General features: G+C 43.7%; 1 protein-coding gene across 1 annotated transcript in view; it reads right to left on the bottom strand.

Annotated features, from left to right (window-relative positions):
- The window catches only part of Clic5 (chloride intracellular channel 5), a 158,361-nt gene extending 138,093 nt beyond the window's left edge, over nucleotides 1-20,268 (bottom strand). The window contains exon 1 of the mRNA XM_031347109.1: nucleotides 19,750-20,268. Within this exon, the coding sequence (XP_031202969.1) occupies nucleotides 19,750-20,268 (519 nt within the window). The remainder of the gene's footprint in view (nucleotides 1-19,749) is intronic.
- Nucleotides 20,269-20,642: the final 374 nt, after the last annotated feature.

Below are 20,642 nucleotides of genomic sequence, written 5' to 3'. Positions count from 1 at the left end.
CTCTCTCTCTCTCTCTCTCTCTCTCTCTCTCTCTCCCCTCTCTGTCTCTCTGTCTCTCTCCTCCTGTCTCTGCCCCCTCTCTCTGCAAAGATGCATATATGTGTATCCCATGTCTCCTAGAGATATTTGAGGTGACTAAGAAGAATTTGTAACAGTGGTAAATACTAATTCCTGAAAAATCATTTCATCTAGTCACCAATAGGGCCTTTCTCTGAGTGTCTAGAACACCCAGCTGAGCCAAGCAGTCTGGAATCCTCAGCCTGTGTCCAGTGTTTGCTGTCACCCTCCCTGAAACACTCATGCGCCCTTCAGGAGGGAATCCATCTCCACTTGGGATGCCAGCTCTGAGTGTAAGCAGCCAACACTTGAGGCTCAGAAAATGTGTGTTGTATTATGTTCACCAAATCCTTGATGGCCTCTTTGCTACTTCTGTCTTAGAGCAAAACAACAATCACACACACACACACACACATATACACACACACACACACGCATACACATACACACACTCACACATACACACATTCACACACACACACACTCACACACACATACACACACACACACACACACACACACCCAACTCCATCAATTTTATTGTGTATTCAAACCATAGATCATTATATTGTGAGTTTTTTTGTGGAGGGGGTAGTAATGAGAATGTAATATTGGAATCCAGCCCTTTTAACTCACTTATAAGGACAAGCATCCAATTAAAACAATATGTGCTAACTAACATAACAGACACTTCCCAGGGCCAGGATCTCTTAGGCAGGGAAGTGAGTTCCATCAAAGCAGGTATTGGTGGGCATGCTTTCTCGTCTCAACCCCTCTGCCTCGTGCCTGGGAGTCAGAGCAGTAGGCTCTCACTCTATAACCTCCCCATCCTTAGAAAGGTATAAGGAGAGATAGACTACAGGAGAGCCTGTCTCAAAACAGCGAACTCCTCCAGGGAGGTCCCAGATACGTTTACAAGAGAGACAACGCCGAGGTGGATTACGGAGCAGCAAGGAGCTTATTCAGAAGTCACTAATGCCATGGCGAGAGCCTGTAAGTCTACAGCATTGGGAACTTTCTAGTAAGCGCTGATGTAGAACCAGGCTGGCCTTGAACTTCTCGTGTAGCTAAGGATGACTTTGAACTTAGGTCTCTACTTTTCTAGTGCCAGGATTACAGGCCTGCACCTCTATGCCAACTTTAACTGTGATCTTCTGTCCCACCCTGCAGTACAGAAGTTCTAACTTTGGAGTTTAAATTTTGAGAGAGCTAATGCTTTTGTAATTTTTTTTTTTTAAAATTGTATAATATACTGCTTTGGTAATGCTAACTCTCGATTTAAAGGGTTTTTATTTTATTTTTTTCCTTTTAAAGGAAAGAGCAGTTACCTTCCCCATGTCACAAATAAGGGGACATGGACACCAGCAGCTACAATAAACCTCGGCTCAGCCTGGACACTTCCCACGAGGCTTGCCTAATCAAAGTACCACCACAATGAAAGAGATCCACTGCGTAGATACGGTGCTATCTTACCTATGTATTAGGCCCCTTGGCTCTGCCCCTATGTGTGTACATTTAGAAAATGGCCACAGTGCTCTTCATTGCATCCCAGGGACTTACATGATACAGGGAAATCAAGGCAGAATTCCCAGTGTGAAATTTCCAGTGCCAAGAATTCTTTGGCACACTGTTCTGAGATTTCCCTGAAAAAAAAAAAAAACTCCTTGTGGTCAAATAACTGGGAACCTTTTCACGCCACACCCTCTGCTTGACACTTTTGCTGAGTAAAGGTGCTGAGTTGAAGTCCAGAGCCCTGTTTAAAACACTTTAAAGTCCCCGGTTTCCAAACGTTTAGAATCCTGTCTTTATGCCTAGTGGTTGAAAGCCCCTCCACAGATCTGTGGGAGCTGGCAGAAGTGAACAGAGAAAGTGACAGGGGCTCCGAAGAGGGAGGGACGCACACAGAGTTCTGGCCCTTTGAAGACTCTGGGAGCATAGTAACTGGTGGCAGAGGACAGAAAACACCTCAGCCTGTATATCCAGAGGGGTCTCTGGAAGTCTCTGGAGGAGCTCTGCCCCGGAGAAGCTGTGGTTTGGAACTGGCCATCCCTCACGGGGCCTGGACTCAACTGAAGGAACTTAATCAATAAAAAGGGCATCTTTGGGAACAGGTGGGATGGCTCAGTGGATAAAGCACTTGCTACCCAAGGACGCAAGCCCAACAATGTTAGGATCCCCAGAGCCTATCTAAAGGTAGGAGGAGGGAACCATCAACTCCAGAAAATGGTCCTCTGACCACTATACGCATGCTCAAATAACAATAAATAAAGTTTAAAAAGAAGAAAAATGTTTAAAGGTTTTAAAACAATGGGCCACCATGCAGCAGGGACCACATCTCTCAGGTTTAAGCAGCGCTCTGGAAGCCTGGCATTGACCCCAGCCTCCAAATGGAAGATCTGGCTAGGACAGCATCCTTCCTTTCTGGCTCACCCTAAAGAGAAGGGGGCTCATCCTAAAGAGATGGTAAACTGGCTTAGACCTTCCCAGTTTCTCCCCCAGAATTCTGATATGGGAAGCTGTGGGAGAGGAACACACATAGAATGAGATTAGTGCTAATTATTAAAATGAAGACAACTGAGGAGTTTAAGAGCAGATCTGGAAGATACAGAACAAAAGTCTCTAAGACCCTAGCAGGTCTTCTCTTAGGACTGGGGAGATAACTCAGTGGCGAGAGCACGGGTTGTATGAAGACCTGTGCTTGAATCCAAGCACCCACATAAAAATAGCCATGGGTGGCAGTGCAGCTCTCTATCTCAGTGCTGCAGAAGTGCAGACAGCAAGACAGCTCAGACTTGGGAATTGTTACTCTAATCCCAGGCTCAGTGAAGAGACCCTTCCTCGAAAACAGACCTTACATGCACACATGCGCGTGCATGCATAGCATACACACAAACAATAATATTAATAATGATGATAGGAAGAGTAGGAGGGGAGGAAGAGGAGGAGGAAGAGGAGGAGAAAAAGAAGAGAAGGAGGAGAAGAAGGAAGAAGAGAAGAAGGAAAGAAGAAGAAAAACCAGAGACAGGCCACCAAATACAAAAGGAGCAATATACAAATAACAGGAATAAATGTTAAGAGAGAGCAATGGAGAGCAGGGGTCAGACACAGCACACTAACAGCTCAGCACATTGGTTTCAGAGCCTGGCCTGGCTGCATCTATGCCTTGGAAGCACCTGACATTCAGGAGGGCAGAAAGACTCCGGCAAAAGTCCTGCCCATGCTGAGAAGGAAGCAGCCATTGGAAGTGTTGCTTAGCTGTGGAGAAGAGCACCCTCAAACAGAGACAGGCTCACTGCATGCTAAGTCACCACAAGGGAGAAGCATCCTGATGGGACTGTGATGTGGTACAGCCTCACTTTGTTCCTCCATAAAAATAAGGAGTTCCCCTAAGGTAGCCTCTGATGTCTAGTGACCTTCCTTCCCACCTTGTAAATCCACTTTCATGGAGAACAGAGTTTGCAGGTTCCGGGAACTCAAGTCCCCTGAGGTGTTGCAAACGCCAAGCCACACTTTGTCACACTTTGCCTTGCTGCCCTTGGCAAAATGTTTTCTCCTGCTGCTCTGGAAGCTGGCGCTTTATAGCACGTCTATTTTTAGAAGTGGTACGCAAAGGCTGCTGGGACCAACTACTTCAGCAGGCTGAGGAGCACTTTACCCTGGGATAGGCAAATTCCATTCCATGACCTTGCCCTGAAGAACTCTCCGATACTGGGTGGATTACAACCTCTATGAAGTAGATACCACTTCATGAGATAGATCAGGATACCACACTGTGAGCTAGAGAACCAGAGAGAAACTCACTGGGAAGGGATTGGGCCTGAGGATGGGCAGATCCTAGTCAGAGTTTTTCTTTTTCAGATAAAAAACACTGCATTGCCTAGGGTTGTTGCATGGAAGGTCTGTCTGTCTGGAAGTAGATGAGTAATGATGTTCCACACACTGACTTTTCATGAAGACTCCTTAGAGTCCATTTCCATAACTCATAACCACACGGTTATTCCCATAACCCATAACCACACGGTCATTCCCATAACCCATAAGCCATCTGAAATGAGAAGCTGGATGATTCTAACCTTGCTGGAGTTTCCTTCCCCTACCCAAGGTAATAAGAGCAAGACTGGTAAGCCCACTGTAGTCAAAATTGTCCTTCCCTGGCACACCTGTGGCTTTATAACTTCCTGATGTCAGCCCTCGGTGGCTCATTGCTACAGAACAAACACACTTGAGAAGTCTCCTTTGCTATTAAATACTCTTGTCTAATCTAGGTCAATCCCTGGGTATAGTTTAATTTGCCCAATGTCTCTGTTTTAAACCTCCCTATCCACCACCCAAGCTATAGTATACAATGTTCCCTCTAAAATGGGTGGTACTTGGGGGCTGAAGAGATGGCTCAGATCTCAAGAGTGGGGTTAGGCTGTGCATAGCTGCCTGTAACTCCAGCTCCAGGGATTCTGTTGCCCCCTCCTGGCCTCTGAAGGCAACTGCATTCATGTGCACATACTCCCACAAATATAAAATCTAAAATAAAATATAAATGTTAATAGAGCTGGAGAGATAGCTCACTGTTTGAAACCAGTGATAGCTGTTCTAGAGGACACAGGCAAAATCACAACCAGCTGTAACTCTAGTTCCAGGGATCTGACACCTTCTTTTCACCTTCATGGGCGCTGCATGCACTTGGTGTATTTTGTGTATGGCCAAAGAGCCATACGCACAAAATATTTTTTAAGAATTAAAAAAAAAAAATCAACACTATCAACAACAACAAAAAGAACCCAGAGAATTCACTTCCTATTTCCACAGCTAGAAGGTGGTTGGTGCAAGCCATCCCTTTACACCATTCTGAGACAGCCCTATTTCCAGCAGTGTGGCTATATTTTTAAAAATTCTCTTTGTAGGGGGAGTCACATAAGGCATGGGAAGCCATAGAAATTCACAAGACTCGAGGCCAAGAAGTACAGGAAGTTACAAGACTCACTAAATCCCTCCCCCCAAATGTATAGTTAACAATCAACCTATGTGGGAATGGATACTCTTTGGTGGAGTTGCCCACAGGGTGGGCACAGAGCTCCACACACACATTTCCTGAATGAATCATTTGACCACACATGCTGTGGTGGGCTTTTCAGGCATGCACCTGCCTTTGGGTCAAGTCACTTCTGCAAATAATTCCAGTAAATGACTTGGTTCACCAAGGTAGACAGACTCATGTGGAATCATTTATCTGTTCTGTCATTTGTCTCCTGTCTGGGATGAATAGATATTTGTCCTCCTGAGGAAAAAAAAAGCCATAAAAGCATTCTGTAATATCCTATCTTCTAAAGGATCCTACTTCTCTATCCCATCTGAAATTCCCTGCCCATATGCCTGCCTACAGAGCAGATCAACCCAGATAGTCCAAGGCACAAAAAGTGTCGGGGACGAAGCCTTCCCACTCTACAAAACATTACTTTTCCCCTGGCTGATGCTGTTTGAATCCACAGGACTGTCTGCATCAAACTGGGCACCGCTGAACATCTCTGAAGTTCTTCCTCCATATACTGGCCTTCAATGCTATCCTTCCTGGAGTGTCTCATTACTCCTCATAGGAGTTGCAGCCCTTAGCATGCCCCACCTGAGGTACCTGAGGCAGTCACTCACCTGCTTCCACTCTTTTTTTGTGTCTGGGATACTGGTGTGTGCAGACATAATCAAGTGGCCATCCTATTTCACTTTTGGTGACTCCACAAGTCACCCTGTCATCTGGCATCCTGAAGCTGGTGCCTGTTGTCAACGTTGATTTTCAGTGCTATTTACTCTCCATTTTTCCAACATGTTCAGAAATATTTGCTGGTCCCAACCCCCCCTTGATTCCTGCAGCTTTCTGTTTTACCTTCCCCCCGCCTCTCCAGCTGGATTTCTCTATAACATTTATTTCCTAGACTTCCTATTCCTTCTGGAGAAACCCCCTTCCCATCCTCACTTTGTACTGTGTTGTGCAGGGGGGGCAGGGATGCCCCTTGTCTTGTTTATATAGAGAATGCTAGCAGGGCCTTGTGTAGTGTGTGTGTGTGTGTGTGTGTGTGTGTGTGTGTGTGTGTGTGCTTATTCTACACAAAAATGAGCGCACACATGGAGACCAGAGGTAAGCCTCAGGCATTGCTCCTCAGGAGCCATCCACCATGTTTTTAAAATTAGAATCTCTCACTGAGCCTTAGAGTTATCTAGTAGGCTAGGCTCAAGAGCTGGCCGGTGAACCTCAGAGATTCTCCCATCTCCAACTCCCCAACACTGGGATTACAAAATCACACCACTCCATCCATATTTTAACATGGATGCTGGAGATGAAACTTACTTCCTCCTGCTCATGTGGTAAGCCCTTTATCATTGGTTCTAGGTTCATTTCTGTTGTTGTGATAGAGCATTCTAACCAAAAGCAACTTAGGGAAGAAATGGCTCATTTGGCTAACTCTTGACTTGGAGAAGCGAAGGCACGAACCCCACCAAGCCACCAACCACATCACATGCAGAGTCAAGGAGAAACATGTGCTCCCATGCTGCCTTCTGGCTCATTTGTTTGGTTCTTTATGTGATGCAGGGCCTCTATTTTATGTAATCGTGTTGCCCATAGTGGGCTAGACTCTCTTACATCAAGTAATAAACAAGACACACACCCCAAATATGCTAGTAGTCAATTTGATATATCCAATTCCTCATTGGAAGTTCTCTTCTCAGGTGGTCATAGTTTGTGGCAAAGTAACATTTAGACTAAGAAGTATATTGAGTAATCTTCTCAGCCCCTCATAGATTTTTTCCCCAATGTCAGCAACCTAATACTTGGCACATAACATATGTAAATATTAATAACTTAGAGCTATAAATTTGAAATTGTTTTTGCCCTATGGTGCTTGCTACTGATTCATAGCTACTGCTATCGCATAGGCCATCCTGCATCATAGATTCTAGAACCCAATCCTACCCCACCTCTAGAATCAGTTTCTAAATCATTCGCAATGGTAATCCTCCTGAGCCAGCTGGTCAGAGTCTCATAGACAGGGCCCCACCTTACATTGCCTTTCTACCGCTCACACTGCCAGCTCGTGAGGTGCAGAGTACAAGCACAATAAAGATTTATTGACCTGCTGTTTTAAGACATATAAAGAGAAACCTTAGAGAGAACAGGGGACCAATCAGAGGCTCACTCCTGCAACTATAAAATGTTTATTACGGAGGGAGGGTATTGTTGAGGCGCCACCTGGTATTTTCTGAGTCTATGGAAGAACCCTGACAAATGTGATGGTTATCTAGGCCGTCTCTGCTTTACCTTTGTCAACTTTGGTGGGGGGCTATTATCAATATCTTTTTAAATTCTGGGGAATGAAACTCAGACCTCACACATGCTAGTATGCTATATCATTGAGCTACAGCCCTAGACAGTTTCTCACTCTTTCAGATGTCTTAGCTGTCTTGAACCCAATTTGTAGCCCGGCTGACCTTAAACTTTCAGACCTCTTGCCTCTGCTTCTCTAGTGACGGAGATTACAGGTCTGTGCCTCCATGTCTGCTATCTCTCAATGATTCGTTATGAATTCTGACTACACAGTAAGTTCTTGGGATTTAAAAAAAAAAAAGACAAAGCAGAGGACCCTCCTTTCTGTGTCCATACTTGGCCCAGGTGGCTGGAGGAGGTGGCACCTTACACATTTGTTTCTGAGGCATCAACAGAGTCCTTAGTCTCATATCGCACTAGTTCTCAGTATAGCCAGCGGCTCCTGACAGCTTGGCTGTGACTTGCAAGTGTCCATTACAGTTGCATAGATTTGCCTCAGTAGATATAATTTAAAGCTGGCCTGTTACTCCAAATGGACAACGTAGGCCTTGCTTACAGAATTGAATGGTTTTCACAAGTACTTTGTGTGCACAAACATTCTTCCAACTCATTGAGACCAGCCACTCTGCCTCCAGCTATTAGGCAAGAATAAAATCCCCAGAAGGGCCTGTGGCCATCTAACTGACAGGTCTTCAAGGCAGAGATGAACTCCAGTCTGGTTACCCTACAATAGCATTAACCTATGAGACGCTCTATGATGACGGACGGGTTCCTTGTCTGCCTATCCCAATGTGGGCACACTTGAAATGTGGCCCATGGGATTGAAGAACTGACTCTTATTTTATTCCATTTTAACAGCTGCATGTACTTGTGGCTGTCACTTGGAATAGTGTTGTTCTGGAAGAATGGAGCCAGTTTCTACAGAGTTGCTACTGTAGATATTAAAATTATACCCACTGCATTCTTTCCTTTCACCACAGACGAATGAAATCACAGGCATTTCTGTAGCCACAGGCCAGTGAACAATAGGCACCCTCTCCAGTCATTTGCTCCAGCCTTCCATATTTACCTTAGGTGTGAGCATTGAAACCTTGGAACATTAGATGTTTGCTAAACAATGCATCCTCTTATTTATTTCAGTGGTTGCCATGTGACTGTTGCCTGCAAGCCTTCTCAGTATAGCTGATGGCTTTTAACAGACTTAGTACTTATTGTTGATCCAAAGGCTCCTTCAATAAGGAGAAAGCACTCAATTACAAAGCATAAAAGGGGCATGGCTTCCAGCCCAGATGGCTGACATTTGTCACTACAAGCATAAACAGATCACTTTATTTCAGATGAAAAATACGTGCTATCCTCACAGGCCAGCCTTGTGCTTCTTTACTTTTGAATGTGTGATATATATGTGTCTATGCACGTTTTTACATGTTCATACCTGTGAGTGGGGCATGTGCTTGTCATGGTGTGCACACTGCGGTCAGATGTCAGTCATCACCTTAGAGCTTCCTTGAGGTAGGGTTTCTTGTTGTTCATTGTCATGTACACCAGGCTTGCAGCTGATGGGCTTCTGGGTTACTCCCATTTCACCGGGAAAGCAATGAGATTATGAGCTTGCACTTCCATGTCTGGATTTACCCAAGATCTAGAGATCCAACTGGGGAAGCAATGAGATTACGGGCTTGCATTTCCATGTCTGGCTTTACGCAAGTTCTAGAGATCCAAATTCTGGTCTTCATGACCATGTGGCAAGAATTTCACTCACAAGGCATGTCCACAACCCCAGGCTCATGTTTCTGAAGGAATGTCTTCGATTTAGGAACAGAGCTGCCAATCCAAGTGGCTTTTCCATACATACATTGGAATTCACACACAGGTAGATTCTGAACACTGCTATTAGGATTCCACCTTGGCAAAAATACAAACAACTCTCCTTATGGTCTCCCAAAGGAAATTATAGTAACTCCAGGGACTCAAATGGTATGAGATTAGCAGATATCATATTTGTAATTTTGTTGGTGAATAATTATCTAGGATATGCTGAGAACTGAAAGAGAAAAAAGATAAAGACTTTGCAAAAGACAACACACCTTTAGGAGAGGAAGAGTAAGGGTCAGAAAGGGACCTTTCACCAGAGGCCAACATATTTGCTGAAGTTTTCATTTCACAAAATAATACCAGGGCCATTTGACTGTGTTGTACTTTGTGACTGTATTGGATACTTCAATTCAAACTCAAAGAAAGGAGAAGCAGCTCAAAAGAAACAAAGACCTTAAACTCACCTTAGACCATCCCAACTTCTAGTTGGGAGAAAAGAAAAGAAGTCAGACTTCAGCATTACTGCTGAAAAATGATTTGAAAAAATGATTTTCAGACACCAAGGACAGGCACTATAGGATCCACATATAGTCTACCAGTCTCTGTGCTGAGTGAATAATGGGCTTTGGAGTTTGAGTAGATTGAGGCAGCTGGAATTGTCAGTTCTAAACACCAGAGAAGAAAGACAGATGGACAGATGGGTGGGTGGGATAGGTAGGTAGATAGACAGACAGACTGGGCAAGAGCAAACTTTAAACAGGCCCTCTTAAATCTTTGGCTGCAGCCAGACTTGCATACTCATTTGAAGAAACTATAAAATACAGGAAAAGAACTAAATAGAGTGGGAGAAACAACCCAAGCTCTACACACATTCTTGGCATTTGTGTTTCTAGACAGCAGAGTAAGAGAACCTAGTATATGAGCATTGAGCAGAGTCTTCACAGGACACTGCTCCATAAACACAGCCAAAATAACTAGACAAGTTTATTCCGAGTATTTAACTTGCAATAGAGAATGTGACAGGAGATTCAGTTTTTCTTTCTCTGTGCCAGTTGGTTTCTCACCAGCATTCAGAGCCATGGGGATTTGCTTGAGTGTTCACCCAGTGTCCCAGAGCATAGCAAGAAATGAAACCCCCCAAAAGCAAGCCCAGCTAAAGTCCCCATAACCAACATAGGCCAACTCTGTTCAACTAATATTTATCAGCTCCAACTGTGGGTCAGATTCTGCTAACTATGGGGGTTATACAGGAGCAAAATGTGCCGGGAAAGTGTTTCACTGTAGAGGCTTCTGCTCAGTGGGAAACTGAGGAGAACCAACCGACCAGATCATGTCAATCTGTAGTGATGAACATTATAATGAAGGTAAGTGCTGAAGGAAGGAGGACCCCCAGAATTCCCTTGAGGGTTAGAGATATCTTCCTAGGGAACATGAATCCAGAAAGAAAAGGAAAGGTTGACCAGATGGAGAAAATGAGTGTGTGTGTCAATGTTTCCTCATAGAAGGGAGCTGAGAAACATCATTACACCCTTGTCTGATTTCATACCACTCAGTCCTTCCTAATCGTCTCCTCCTAGCTGTATGAAATTCTATTCCAGCTGCATGTGGTCTTTGGAAAGTATATAGAGTGCGAAGCTGAAGTATAATGGGGACTCCACCTACATAGCTGTGAAAAAAGTCGTCATTCGGGAGCAGGTGGGACTTTCTATCGATGTAGTTTTTCGGGGATTACACATGCTCGTGTAAGTAACCCCTCACCTATACTCCAATGAGACAAAAAGACTTACTGGCTTACCAAGGTGTACTTGCGTGGAATGGTTCCTTCTATTGTCTTGCCCTATCTAAGATGAGCAGATGTTTGTTTGAATTTCTTTAGGACAAGTTCAACCAATACTTAGACATATTGTCTCCTGCCTCCTTCATTTTGAGAACTAATATCATCCCCATTTGAATAATACTTCCTTTTTCCTCTTTTTGAAGAGAATTCTCAATATGACAGAAAGGTTTAGAAGAAAGACAAGGCTGTGCTGCAGCCAGCTCTACTCCCTCCCATGTGGGCTTCGGAGCAGGAATGCCCATGTAGGGAAAAAAGACTACGTCACAGTGGTAACTATGATTTCCGAGAGAGCATTCTGAGGTGACCTGACACAGAACATTTTGCCTAGAATTTTGGAACATTCTTGAGCCTTCTGAAATATGCAGATGAACTCTTGGCCTCCCAAGCCACAAGTGTCACTATAAAGAAAAGCACCCTTGACTAACAGCCTAGAGTATCAGCTTGCCAAAGACAGCTCTGTGGAAGTCACTTGGGTTGTTTTCTTGTTGGGTTGTAATCTTCTTGTCATGGTGCTGGCGTTCTGTGGACTTCTTTGATTGGTCAAATTGATTTTCAAAGAAAAGAAGTTCACGTGGGCCCCTCAGAAATGGCTTCAAACGTGATGGAGTTCTCAGCAGTGTAATTAAGATGAAATCATAGCAAGAATAGTGGTCTGTTGACACACACCCATTGCTTAATTTCTATATGCTTTTCATTGGTTCTGTGGAAGGACAAATGCGCAAGAGACAAGCTTGGGTTTGTATATTCTTTTGGTTTGTTTTTTGGGTTTTTGTTGTCATTTTTTCATTCATTTATTTATTCACTTGACATCCCAACTGCAGCCTACTCCTCCTGCTCCCTGCTCAGACAGCCTCTTTCCCCTTCTCCTCTGAGAAGAGGAAGCCCCCACCCTGGGTACCAACCCACCTTAGCACATAAAGTCACTGCAGGCACTGCAGGACTAGGCAAGCGTGTCCTCTCCCACTGAAGCCAGGCAAGGAAGCCCAGTGAGGGGAACAGGACCCACAGGAAGGCAGAGGGAATGGGGAGGGGAATTGGCATGGGGATCATGTGTAAGGAGAGAGAAAGACATATAGATGTTTTGGTCCTGCTCTAGGTGGCATGCAATTCGGTTGCCTGTCCTCTGGCACAGTGCTTTGCTCATGACTCCCCAAAATAATTCAATTACCATTCAATTCAATGGCCTCCAGGGTAAACTCCATGTTCCCTAGTTTGTAGGTAAAGTGATATATTAGCTCTCCGTCTTCACTGTCTGGCACCTCCATGGACTCCTGCCCATGCAACCTCAGGGATATAAGCCATACTCTTGTGTTCCTCTGCTAGGTGCTGCTGGGGCCTTCCTTTTTCCAGCTTTAGTTGGGATGTGTGGCTCAGCATCCAGGTCCCGCATCCTCTCTCTCATTACTCAGTGAGGTTTTATAGTTTCTCACTCGTGATAAACCTTGTTCACCTTAGGGGCAAATGGATTAAATGGTATGCTTATGAAAAACTGTAGGAAGAACTTGGGTACTGGAGACCTGATCTTATCAGGCACTGGCCAAGGAAAAAGCCTCACATCTCCCTATAGCAGGACAGAGAGAAGGAAGGCTGTAATGGCTGTTCCTGGTTGTCAACATAATATCTGGAATGAACTACAATCCAGAAGAGAAGGGCACACCTGTGAGAGATTTTTCCCTTGGTTTGAAATGGGTGAATGCACTTCTAGTCCAGACCTTTGAGGTAGGAAGACACGCCTTTGATCAAGATCTTGAGGCAGGAAGACATACATCTTTAATCTGGGTCCTAAGGCTGGAAAGACAGAGCCTTTCATTTGGGTCTTGAGGTGGGAAGACTCAGTACCTTTACTGTGTGGTCCATGCTTTTGACTGGATGTCTACATAAGAACATAGAAGAAGGACGCTTTTGCTCTTTGCCTGCTTGTACTCGCCTTGCTAGTATATCCATTCCCTCACTGGCATTGGAGACTATGGATTTCAACATATACTGAAGACACCCAGCTTTATGGGACTGAGCAACTACTAGATTCAGGGTCTTTCCACTCACAGCCAGCCATTGTTGGATTACTGGATTGTAGCCAGTAAGTCACTCCAACAAATCTCTTTTCTATGTACATATATAGATTCATTCCATGAGTTCTGTGACTTTAGAGAATCCTGACTAATACAAAGGCCTATGAATTGATGTGATCTTTTACACGGTAAGTCTCATCAACACGGAAAGTTAGCACTCATACACAATCTGCATGCATTTTTCACTTACAAATTATGTTAGTATGGTGCATTAAGAATATATTTGTACAATACAAAATATGTAAAATGTTACCCTTTAAGAGGACTTGGCAAATATATGTGTTACTTATTATTTTTAATTCTAATTCTAACATTCTATGACCACATGAATTAGGTTGAGTAGCAAATCTTGAATTCCATGACCCTTGGCATCACAACAAGCTCCTGATATTATGAGCCTCAATAAAATGCTTGTGGAACATTTTTATTATTAATCTGTAGCAATAAAACTATTCAGTGAAATGTCTTACTATCCTGAGTCAAGTTATAATAAAAATCATTCCTTTAGAAAAACAACTTCTGTGCTCATGATGGTGGCACACAGATGTGATCCCAGCACTTAGGGAGCAGAGACAGAAAGCACAGGAGTTCCAGGTTATCCTCAGGTACATAATGAGTTTGAGGTCATCCTAGGCTACATGAGACTTTGCCTAGAAAAAAAAAACAGCAGCAAAAAAACCAAACAAGACCCCACAGAGCCAAATTAAAGCCAGATAGGAAAAGAGCCTTGATTGAGTAGCCAGAGTACTAGCTTGCCATTGATCAGATGGTGCTTCTCAGTCTTCCTAATGCTGATTAACTCTTTAATCAGTTCTCATGTTGCGGTAACCCTGGACCATAAAATTATTTCATTGCTACTTCATAACTAATTCTGTTACTGCTATGAATGATAATGTACATATCTGATATGTAGGATATCTGCTATGAACCACAGGTTGAGAACCAGTGTACTACAAGCTCTTGACTATGAGTCTCAAAGATACCAAATATGGTCGTTTATGATAGGTCACCTGCCTTTGGGTTGACACTATTTACATTTCCTATGAAAAATTTTAGTTCTTCTTAAACCTATTCCTTCCACAAGCTGTTTGTCTCTTCATATTGACCTCATGAATGGTCTAATCACAGACAGGCTCTGTTGACTATGGTTGTCAATATTTTACAGAGATGGGCTTCACATGAGCCATGGTTGCACAGGAGTGTTGGTTCTAGGTCAGTCTTTCCAACCACATCCAAATCTAGAGATGATCACTATCATCATTCTCCTGGAGTTGATGATTGAAGATTCCATCTTCCATCTGTGTACATAGCTGATGAACAGCTAGGGCTATGCATCTTGGAACCAAAGACCAGAAGAAATGGAGTAGATTGCATTTCAAGTATGGGGAATTTGGGCCCAGGAATATTTCATAGGATGTAGTTGACACAGAGGAATAGGCCAGTGTTCTTTCCACAACATTACGCCCTCATAATAGAATAGAACAATCATGTACTCAGTGCTTACTAGCAACAAGCATTATGCTTAAAATAAAAGTTATTTCTGTAAGATTGAAATTCAGTAGACTAAATCATTCAGGCCCCTGTATATTGACACTTATCATATATCAGACCAGGTACCAAGCACTTTGTATGCATTACCTTTTTTCTTATTCAGCATACCCCTATTAGGGATGTGTCCGTATAGCATGCACTTTTCCAATGAGCAAACTGGAAAGGAGAGAAACTAAGAATTCAACAAAAATTAATTTGCAATATTGAATGTAGTTGAGTTGGCAGAATGCTTACCTAAGATGCGTAACAAAAGCCCAGCACTGCATAAAACTCAGCCTAGTGGTGCATTCCTGTAGTCCTAGTACTCAGGAGGTAGAGGCAGGAAGGCCAGAAGTTCAAGGCCTTTCTCAGCTACATAGCAATTTGGGGGCCAGCCTCAAGTACATACAACTCCTTCTGTCTCTCAAATAATTAATTTTGGAAGCCATTCTGTCCCTGGTTAATGGCATTGTTGCTGCTCATGACAAATGGTGTGTATTTGTGCCGTTTTCTTTTGTTAAAAAAATCATTATCTATTTTCTTGTTTTTCTTGGCATTGAACAAAATACAAGAATGCTTTTCTCCTGGCATCCTCTACCACCACCACGCTCCCCACTCTGAACACAAACCTACAGGCATCATTTGGAAAAGTCCACTCCCTCAGTCACATGTCCCTGAGAGACGGTCATGGAGGAAATGGAGAGAACACCCCCCTTCCCTCAGTAGCTAAAGCCTCTGAGTCATCCAGGGCTCTTTGTTCATTAAACATTGAACCCTTCACCAAATCACTAGGCTCATTCTTGGAAGCAGCCTCTCTCTCTGTCTGTCTCTGCTTTCTCTCTCTCTCTCTCTCCTCTCTCTCTCTCTCTCTCTGTCTCTCTGTCTCTCTGTCTCTCTCTCTCTGTCTCTCTCTCTCTGTCTCTGTCTCTCTGTCTCTCTGTCTCTCTCTCTCTCTCTCTCTCTCTCTCTCTCTCTCTCTCTCTCTCTCTCTCTCTCTCTCTCTCTCTCTCTCTCTCTCTCTCTCATTGCTTGCCTACTGTGTAATCCAGCCTCAGCTTCCAAGCCTACCCTTCTCCAAATAGAGTTGTTTTTGTAAAACCAGCCCCAGGGTTTCCTTTAAAACTGTCCAAAGATTGCCTGCATCACTCACAATGGACATGAAAGCCCGTCTAATACCCAAGGGCTAGCGTAGCCCCTCATCTTACCTCACTCTCTGCTTCTCAACACCCAGCCATACTGTTTTCACTCTCCCTCGCCTCAACATTCTGCTCTATGGGAAGCCAAATGGTGGCCAAAACTATGGTCATGCTAATTCCTGGGGGTTGTGAATATTACATAATGTTGGGATATGTGCTTGTAGATGAAACCTAAGGCTCTTTAAATGGTATTATCCTAAGTTATTATGAGATCCAACCTAATTGTGTTTGTTTTACTGGAGAGATATAAGAGAAGAAGGGAAGAGGGAAGAGGAAAAGGAAGAGGTGGAAACTTACAGAGGAGATAAGGTAGCAGACCTGGACAACATCAGCAGCTTCTAGGAGCTGCTGAAGACAAAAAGGAGAGTTTGTCCTGGACCCCAACAGCACAGCCTTACCATGCCCTAAACAGCGTATGGATAGATAGGTGATAGATAGATAGATAGATGATAGATAGATAGATAGATAGATAGATAGATAGATAGATAGATAGACAGACAGACAGATAGATGATAGATAGATAGATAGATAGATAGATAGATAGATAGATAGATAGATAGGAAGATAGATATGTATATATATGTATATATACATATGTGCAACATCCTCCTGAGTGCTTGGATTATAGGAACACACTACACACACACACACACACACACACACACACACACACACACACACGCGCACACACACACGCGCGCGCACACACACACACACACACACACACACACACACACACATCTCCCAGAGCTGTAAGACAGTGTCTGTGCTGTTTAAGCCACTAAGGTTTCAGTCAGTTGTCACAGCAGCATTAAGAAGTAGATCTTTTGAATACTTCTTGCTAGTGTTAGCAGCTGGCTACAGTTTCTCTTTATGCAATTACTGTCTGTCATGTTATAAAGTCAGTGCACGTCACAAATATGGCTGGGAGGACTAGATGGATGAAGTAGTTTAAGTGTCTGGTTAACTCTGAAATGAATCTCAACATTAAGTTGGTTGGACATAGCCATTCCCCCACATACCTGTCTCACACTGTTGCTGGCATGCCCTGAAGAGGCAGGAGCATGCACAAGTCAGTCAGATATGACTGCAGCCCTGGTTGTCAGCACTAAAGTAGAAAACCCAGGGTGTAGAAGCCTCATCCCGCTAGGGAGATGGTGAATCATATTGCCCTTCCAAACTGGGGTTCCAAGACACATTCCAGAGAGTTGGGAGGAGAAAGGATCCCTCACAGGTCACCGCACTGTCCCAGTAGAGCAGGGCTTGCTAGATGTCATTTATCTATGCCATATTCATTCAGCTTTAAACAGCCATCTACAGTCAGGATGGGGTGGGGCATGGAGTTGGGAAGTGGGGCTCCCTTCATGAAGTTCCTGTGGGAACTGAGATGCATAGTATAGTCTGTAGCCGCTTCATAGCATAATGTTATTAAGACACAATAACTCAAGTAACTTACATCCAATATCTGCCTTAGAGACGAAACAGTTTAACAGTTCCTTTACTACTGTTAGACAGCATCTCCCACTGCTGGTACCAGCAAGTGACACCCACATTCCTTTTTCCTGCTCCATCTGCTTGGTTCCAACTACAAGACCAGGATAATTTCCACTCCAATAAGCACTTTGCCAGATTTATAAATCACATCTGGATGGGACAGCGAGGATGGTAATGACACTCCCTGTCCTGTTGCATAAAGTCATGTGAGTATTTCTGTGTTGAGAAGAAATACATCTAGTTTCTACTTCTTAAAAAGTGAGTTGAAACACTGTGGTGCCATTTTGATGTGGACACAGACATGGGCAGGTCACTTGGTGCTACCTCCTCCGTGGAGCCTCTACTGACTTCTCTTTGCACAGCTTAGCATCTCCTCTGGAACACACACAGCATCCCACTGCCCTTCCAGCCCATCTATTACAAAATGGTGTTCATCTCTTAAGATCAAAAGTCATATCATCTACATCCCTTTTCCTCTTGGTGCTTGGCATAGTACTACCCAAGCACTAAGGAAACCTCATGCAAAGTATTAAAAGGGTAGATTGAGGGAGGCACAATACACAAAATGCAAGACACAACAAAAAGTACAAAGCAGTGTGTACTGGCTGGTTTTGTGTGTCAACTTGACACAGGCTGGAGTTATCACAGAGAAGGGAACTTTAGTTGGGGAAGTGCCTCCGTAAGACCCAGTTGTGGGGCTTTTTCTCAATTAGTGATCAAGGGGTCCCTTGTGGGTGGTGCCATCCCTGAGCTGGAAGTCTTGGGTTCTATAAGAGGGCAGGCTGAGCAAGCCAGGGGAAGCAAGCCAGTAAGGAACATTTCTCCATGGCCTCTTCATCAGCTCCTGCTTCCTGACCTGCCTGAGTTCCAGTCCTGACTTCCTCTGGTGATCAACAGCAATGTGGAAGTGTAACCTCAATAAACCCTTTCCTCCCCAACTTGCTTCTTGGTCATGATGTTTATGCAGGAATAGAAACCCTGACTAAGACACAGTGCATATTGAAGTGTTCAATTGAAAAAGTTCATTTCATCCACAGGATATTGGAAACTATGATGGGGAGAGATCATCATGAGATGGGGTTTCATAGGTTCATAGAGTAATTGTCTTGTGAAACAAGGCCTCTTGTATCCCAAGTTGGCCTGGAATATAGCCAAGGATAACCTTGGACTTCTGAGCTTCTTGTCTCCACCTTCCTGTACTAAGATTAGATTTCTGCCAGCACTGGAATTTTGTGTGATATTCAGAATGGTGTGCAGTGCATATGTTGGCAAGAACTCTACCAATTGAGATACATCCCAGGCCTGAGAGTATCCATACTTTTTTCTCTCAGGTGTATGTGGTACATGTCTTGGGTGCACGTGTGTGTGCCTGCATTCATAACATGCATATAAAAGATTAAGGCTGACATCAGCAGTCTTTTGAATTGTTCTTAACCTTATTCATTGGGACAGAGCCTCTCTGTTGAGCCCAGAGCTTGATCATTCAGCTAATCTTAGTAACCATCTTGCTCCAGGGATTCCCCCTATCTCTGCCTTGGGAGAACTGGAGTTACAGCCAGACTGCTATACCCACCTGGCATTTACATGAATTCTGGAGATTTGAACTCCATCCTCACACTCGAGCATCTAGGCTTTCATCTCCCCAACCTCAGTATTCATTTTTATTAGCAAGAAATAGCAATATTCACTAATGTGTTTTTACATGAAGAAATTCAGGTGAAGGTGATTGTCATCTGCATTGGTAAGGAGTTGACTGATTTGTTTAACTCTAAATCATTTTACATCTTGGTAATATTCATAATCATAACCTTTATATTATCCATCTAATAAAAAGATCACCAAATGCCTTTGTTCAGTATCATAGGCATTAAATATTAACACATGGTTGGTGTTTGGGTACTTCTCAAACTATTTTATATCATCAGATCTTGACTTTTATTGGTGTTGACAGAGCAGACAAGATGACAAACACAGCATTTTCTGGCCAAGTATCTGAAGTATGTGCAGCCTTAGAAACATAAGGAGGAGGAGACTCAAACACCTGAAAGGAGATAGGACTTTCTCTCGCTGGCTTTGGTTTCATTTTTAAAAAATAACATTGGAAAAAAAATAAACCAAGGACGAAAATGCAGTTAATGTCTGTCACGGTTGTAAAGATTTGAGCAGCAATTTCTGGTCACTTGTTTAAGGGCTTAGAACATGCTTTGCTTATGGTTTATAAAAGACGATGGTCAAACACACACTTTAAATGAACTTTCTAATTTGGATCATTTTGAGAAGTCCTGGCACTATTCCAAATGACCAATTTAGTCATCTCTGCTCTGAAGTATGGCTGGCGACCCATTTGCTAGGGCATCATACACTGTCCCCTGATCCACAGAGCAAAAGAAAACTCTGAATGCTTCACCCTGTGTAGGTGTGCCTGTCAGAGACAGCCCTTACCTTCACAAACAGGAAGATCTCAGGGTTGCTGGAAGCTGTTTTATTTTCTTCCAAACCAATAGTCACAGACGGACTGGTAGGGGAATCCTGGCTTGTGACACGGACCTTGCTGTGCTGAACCCTGAAGCTCAATAAAGAAGGCACCTCTTCCTCGACTGCTCTTCCATTCTCCTGAGGTTCCCACGGGAGAGTCTCTGGATCCTGGCTTGGTGAATGTGAGGCTCTTATGAAGACATCTCCGACCTCCTGGGACTCAGAAAGCACCTCATCAGGCAGGAGATAGCCATCTGCTTCTGGCTCCAGGGAGGTTGGGGTGGCTTCGTCACTTTTTGAGACATATGGTGACAAATAGTCATATTCGTGGTTTTCTAGCCTGGTGGCATACAGATCATTTTCATTCCACACATCTTCATGGACTCTGTCATAGAGAGGAGCATCACTTTCCTCCTGTGGGTCTGGATCCTCATCTGTGCTCCTCTTTTGGATTGTATCATAGATATCACTGTAGTCTTCGTTCATGCTGCTTGGCCTGGTAGATCCTTTCCCAGGCAGGGCTGAGTAGGACTGGCTAAGGAATGGGCTAAAGGATGATGCTTTGCCACCGCACAGAGGAATCAATGGGCTTTTGACATGCAGCCCTTAGCAACAGCTATCAATGACAGGTCTCTAACAATCATTTACCGGAGATTTAATAAGCAAACCACTGGTCCACCGGACAGAATAAAGTTCATCCACTTAGTTAACTCTTTCACTACTGAAGACAATCTCAACTAGGTTCTGGTGTTCTCTGCATACCCAGCAACTTGAAGAAGTTGAAGTATCAATCTAGTCCAAGTTGAAGTTCTCAACAGTTAGCCTCTTGTGACTCAAGGAGGAGCCCCCTGCTGCAATCA

The sequence above is a fragment of the Mastomys coucha genome, unplaced genomic scaffold (genome assembly GCF_008632895.1).
Source record: "Mastomys coucha isolate ucsf_1 unplaced genomic scaffold, UCSF_Mcou_1 pScaffold3, whole genome shotgun sequence".
NCBI classification, from domain to species: Eukaryota; Metazoa; Chordata; class Mammalia; order Rodentia; family Muridae; genus Mastomys; species Mastomys coucha.
Note: the sequence above shows the minus strand (reverse complement) of the source record. Positions and strands in the feature narration are given on the sequence as shown.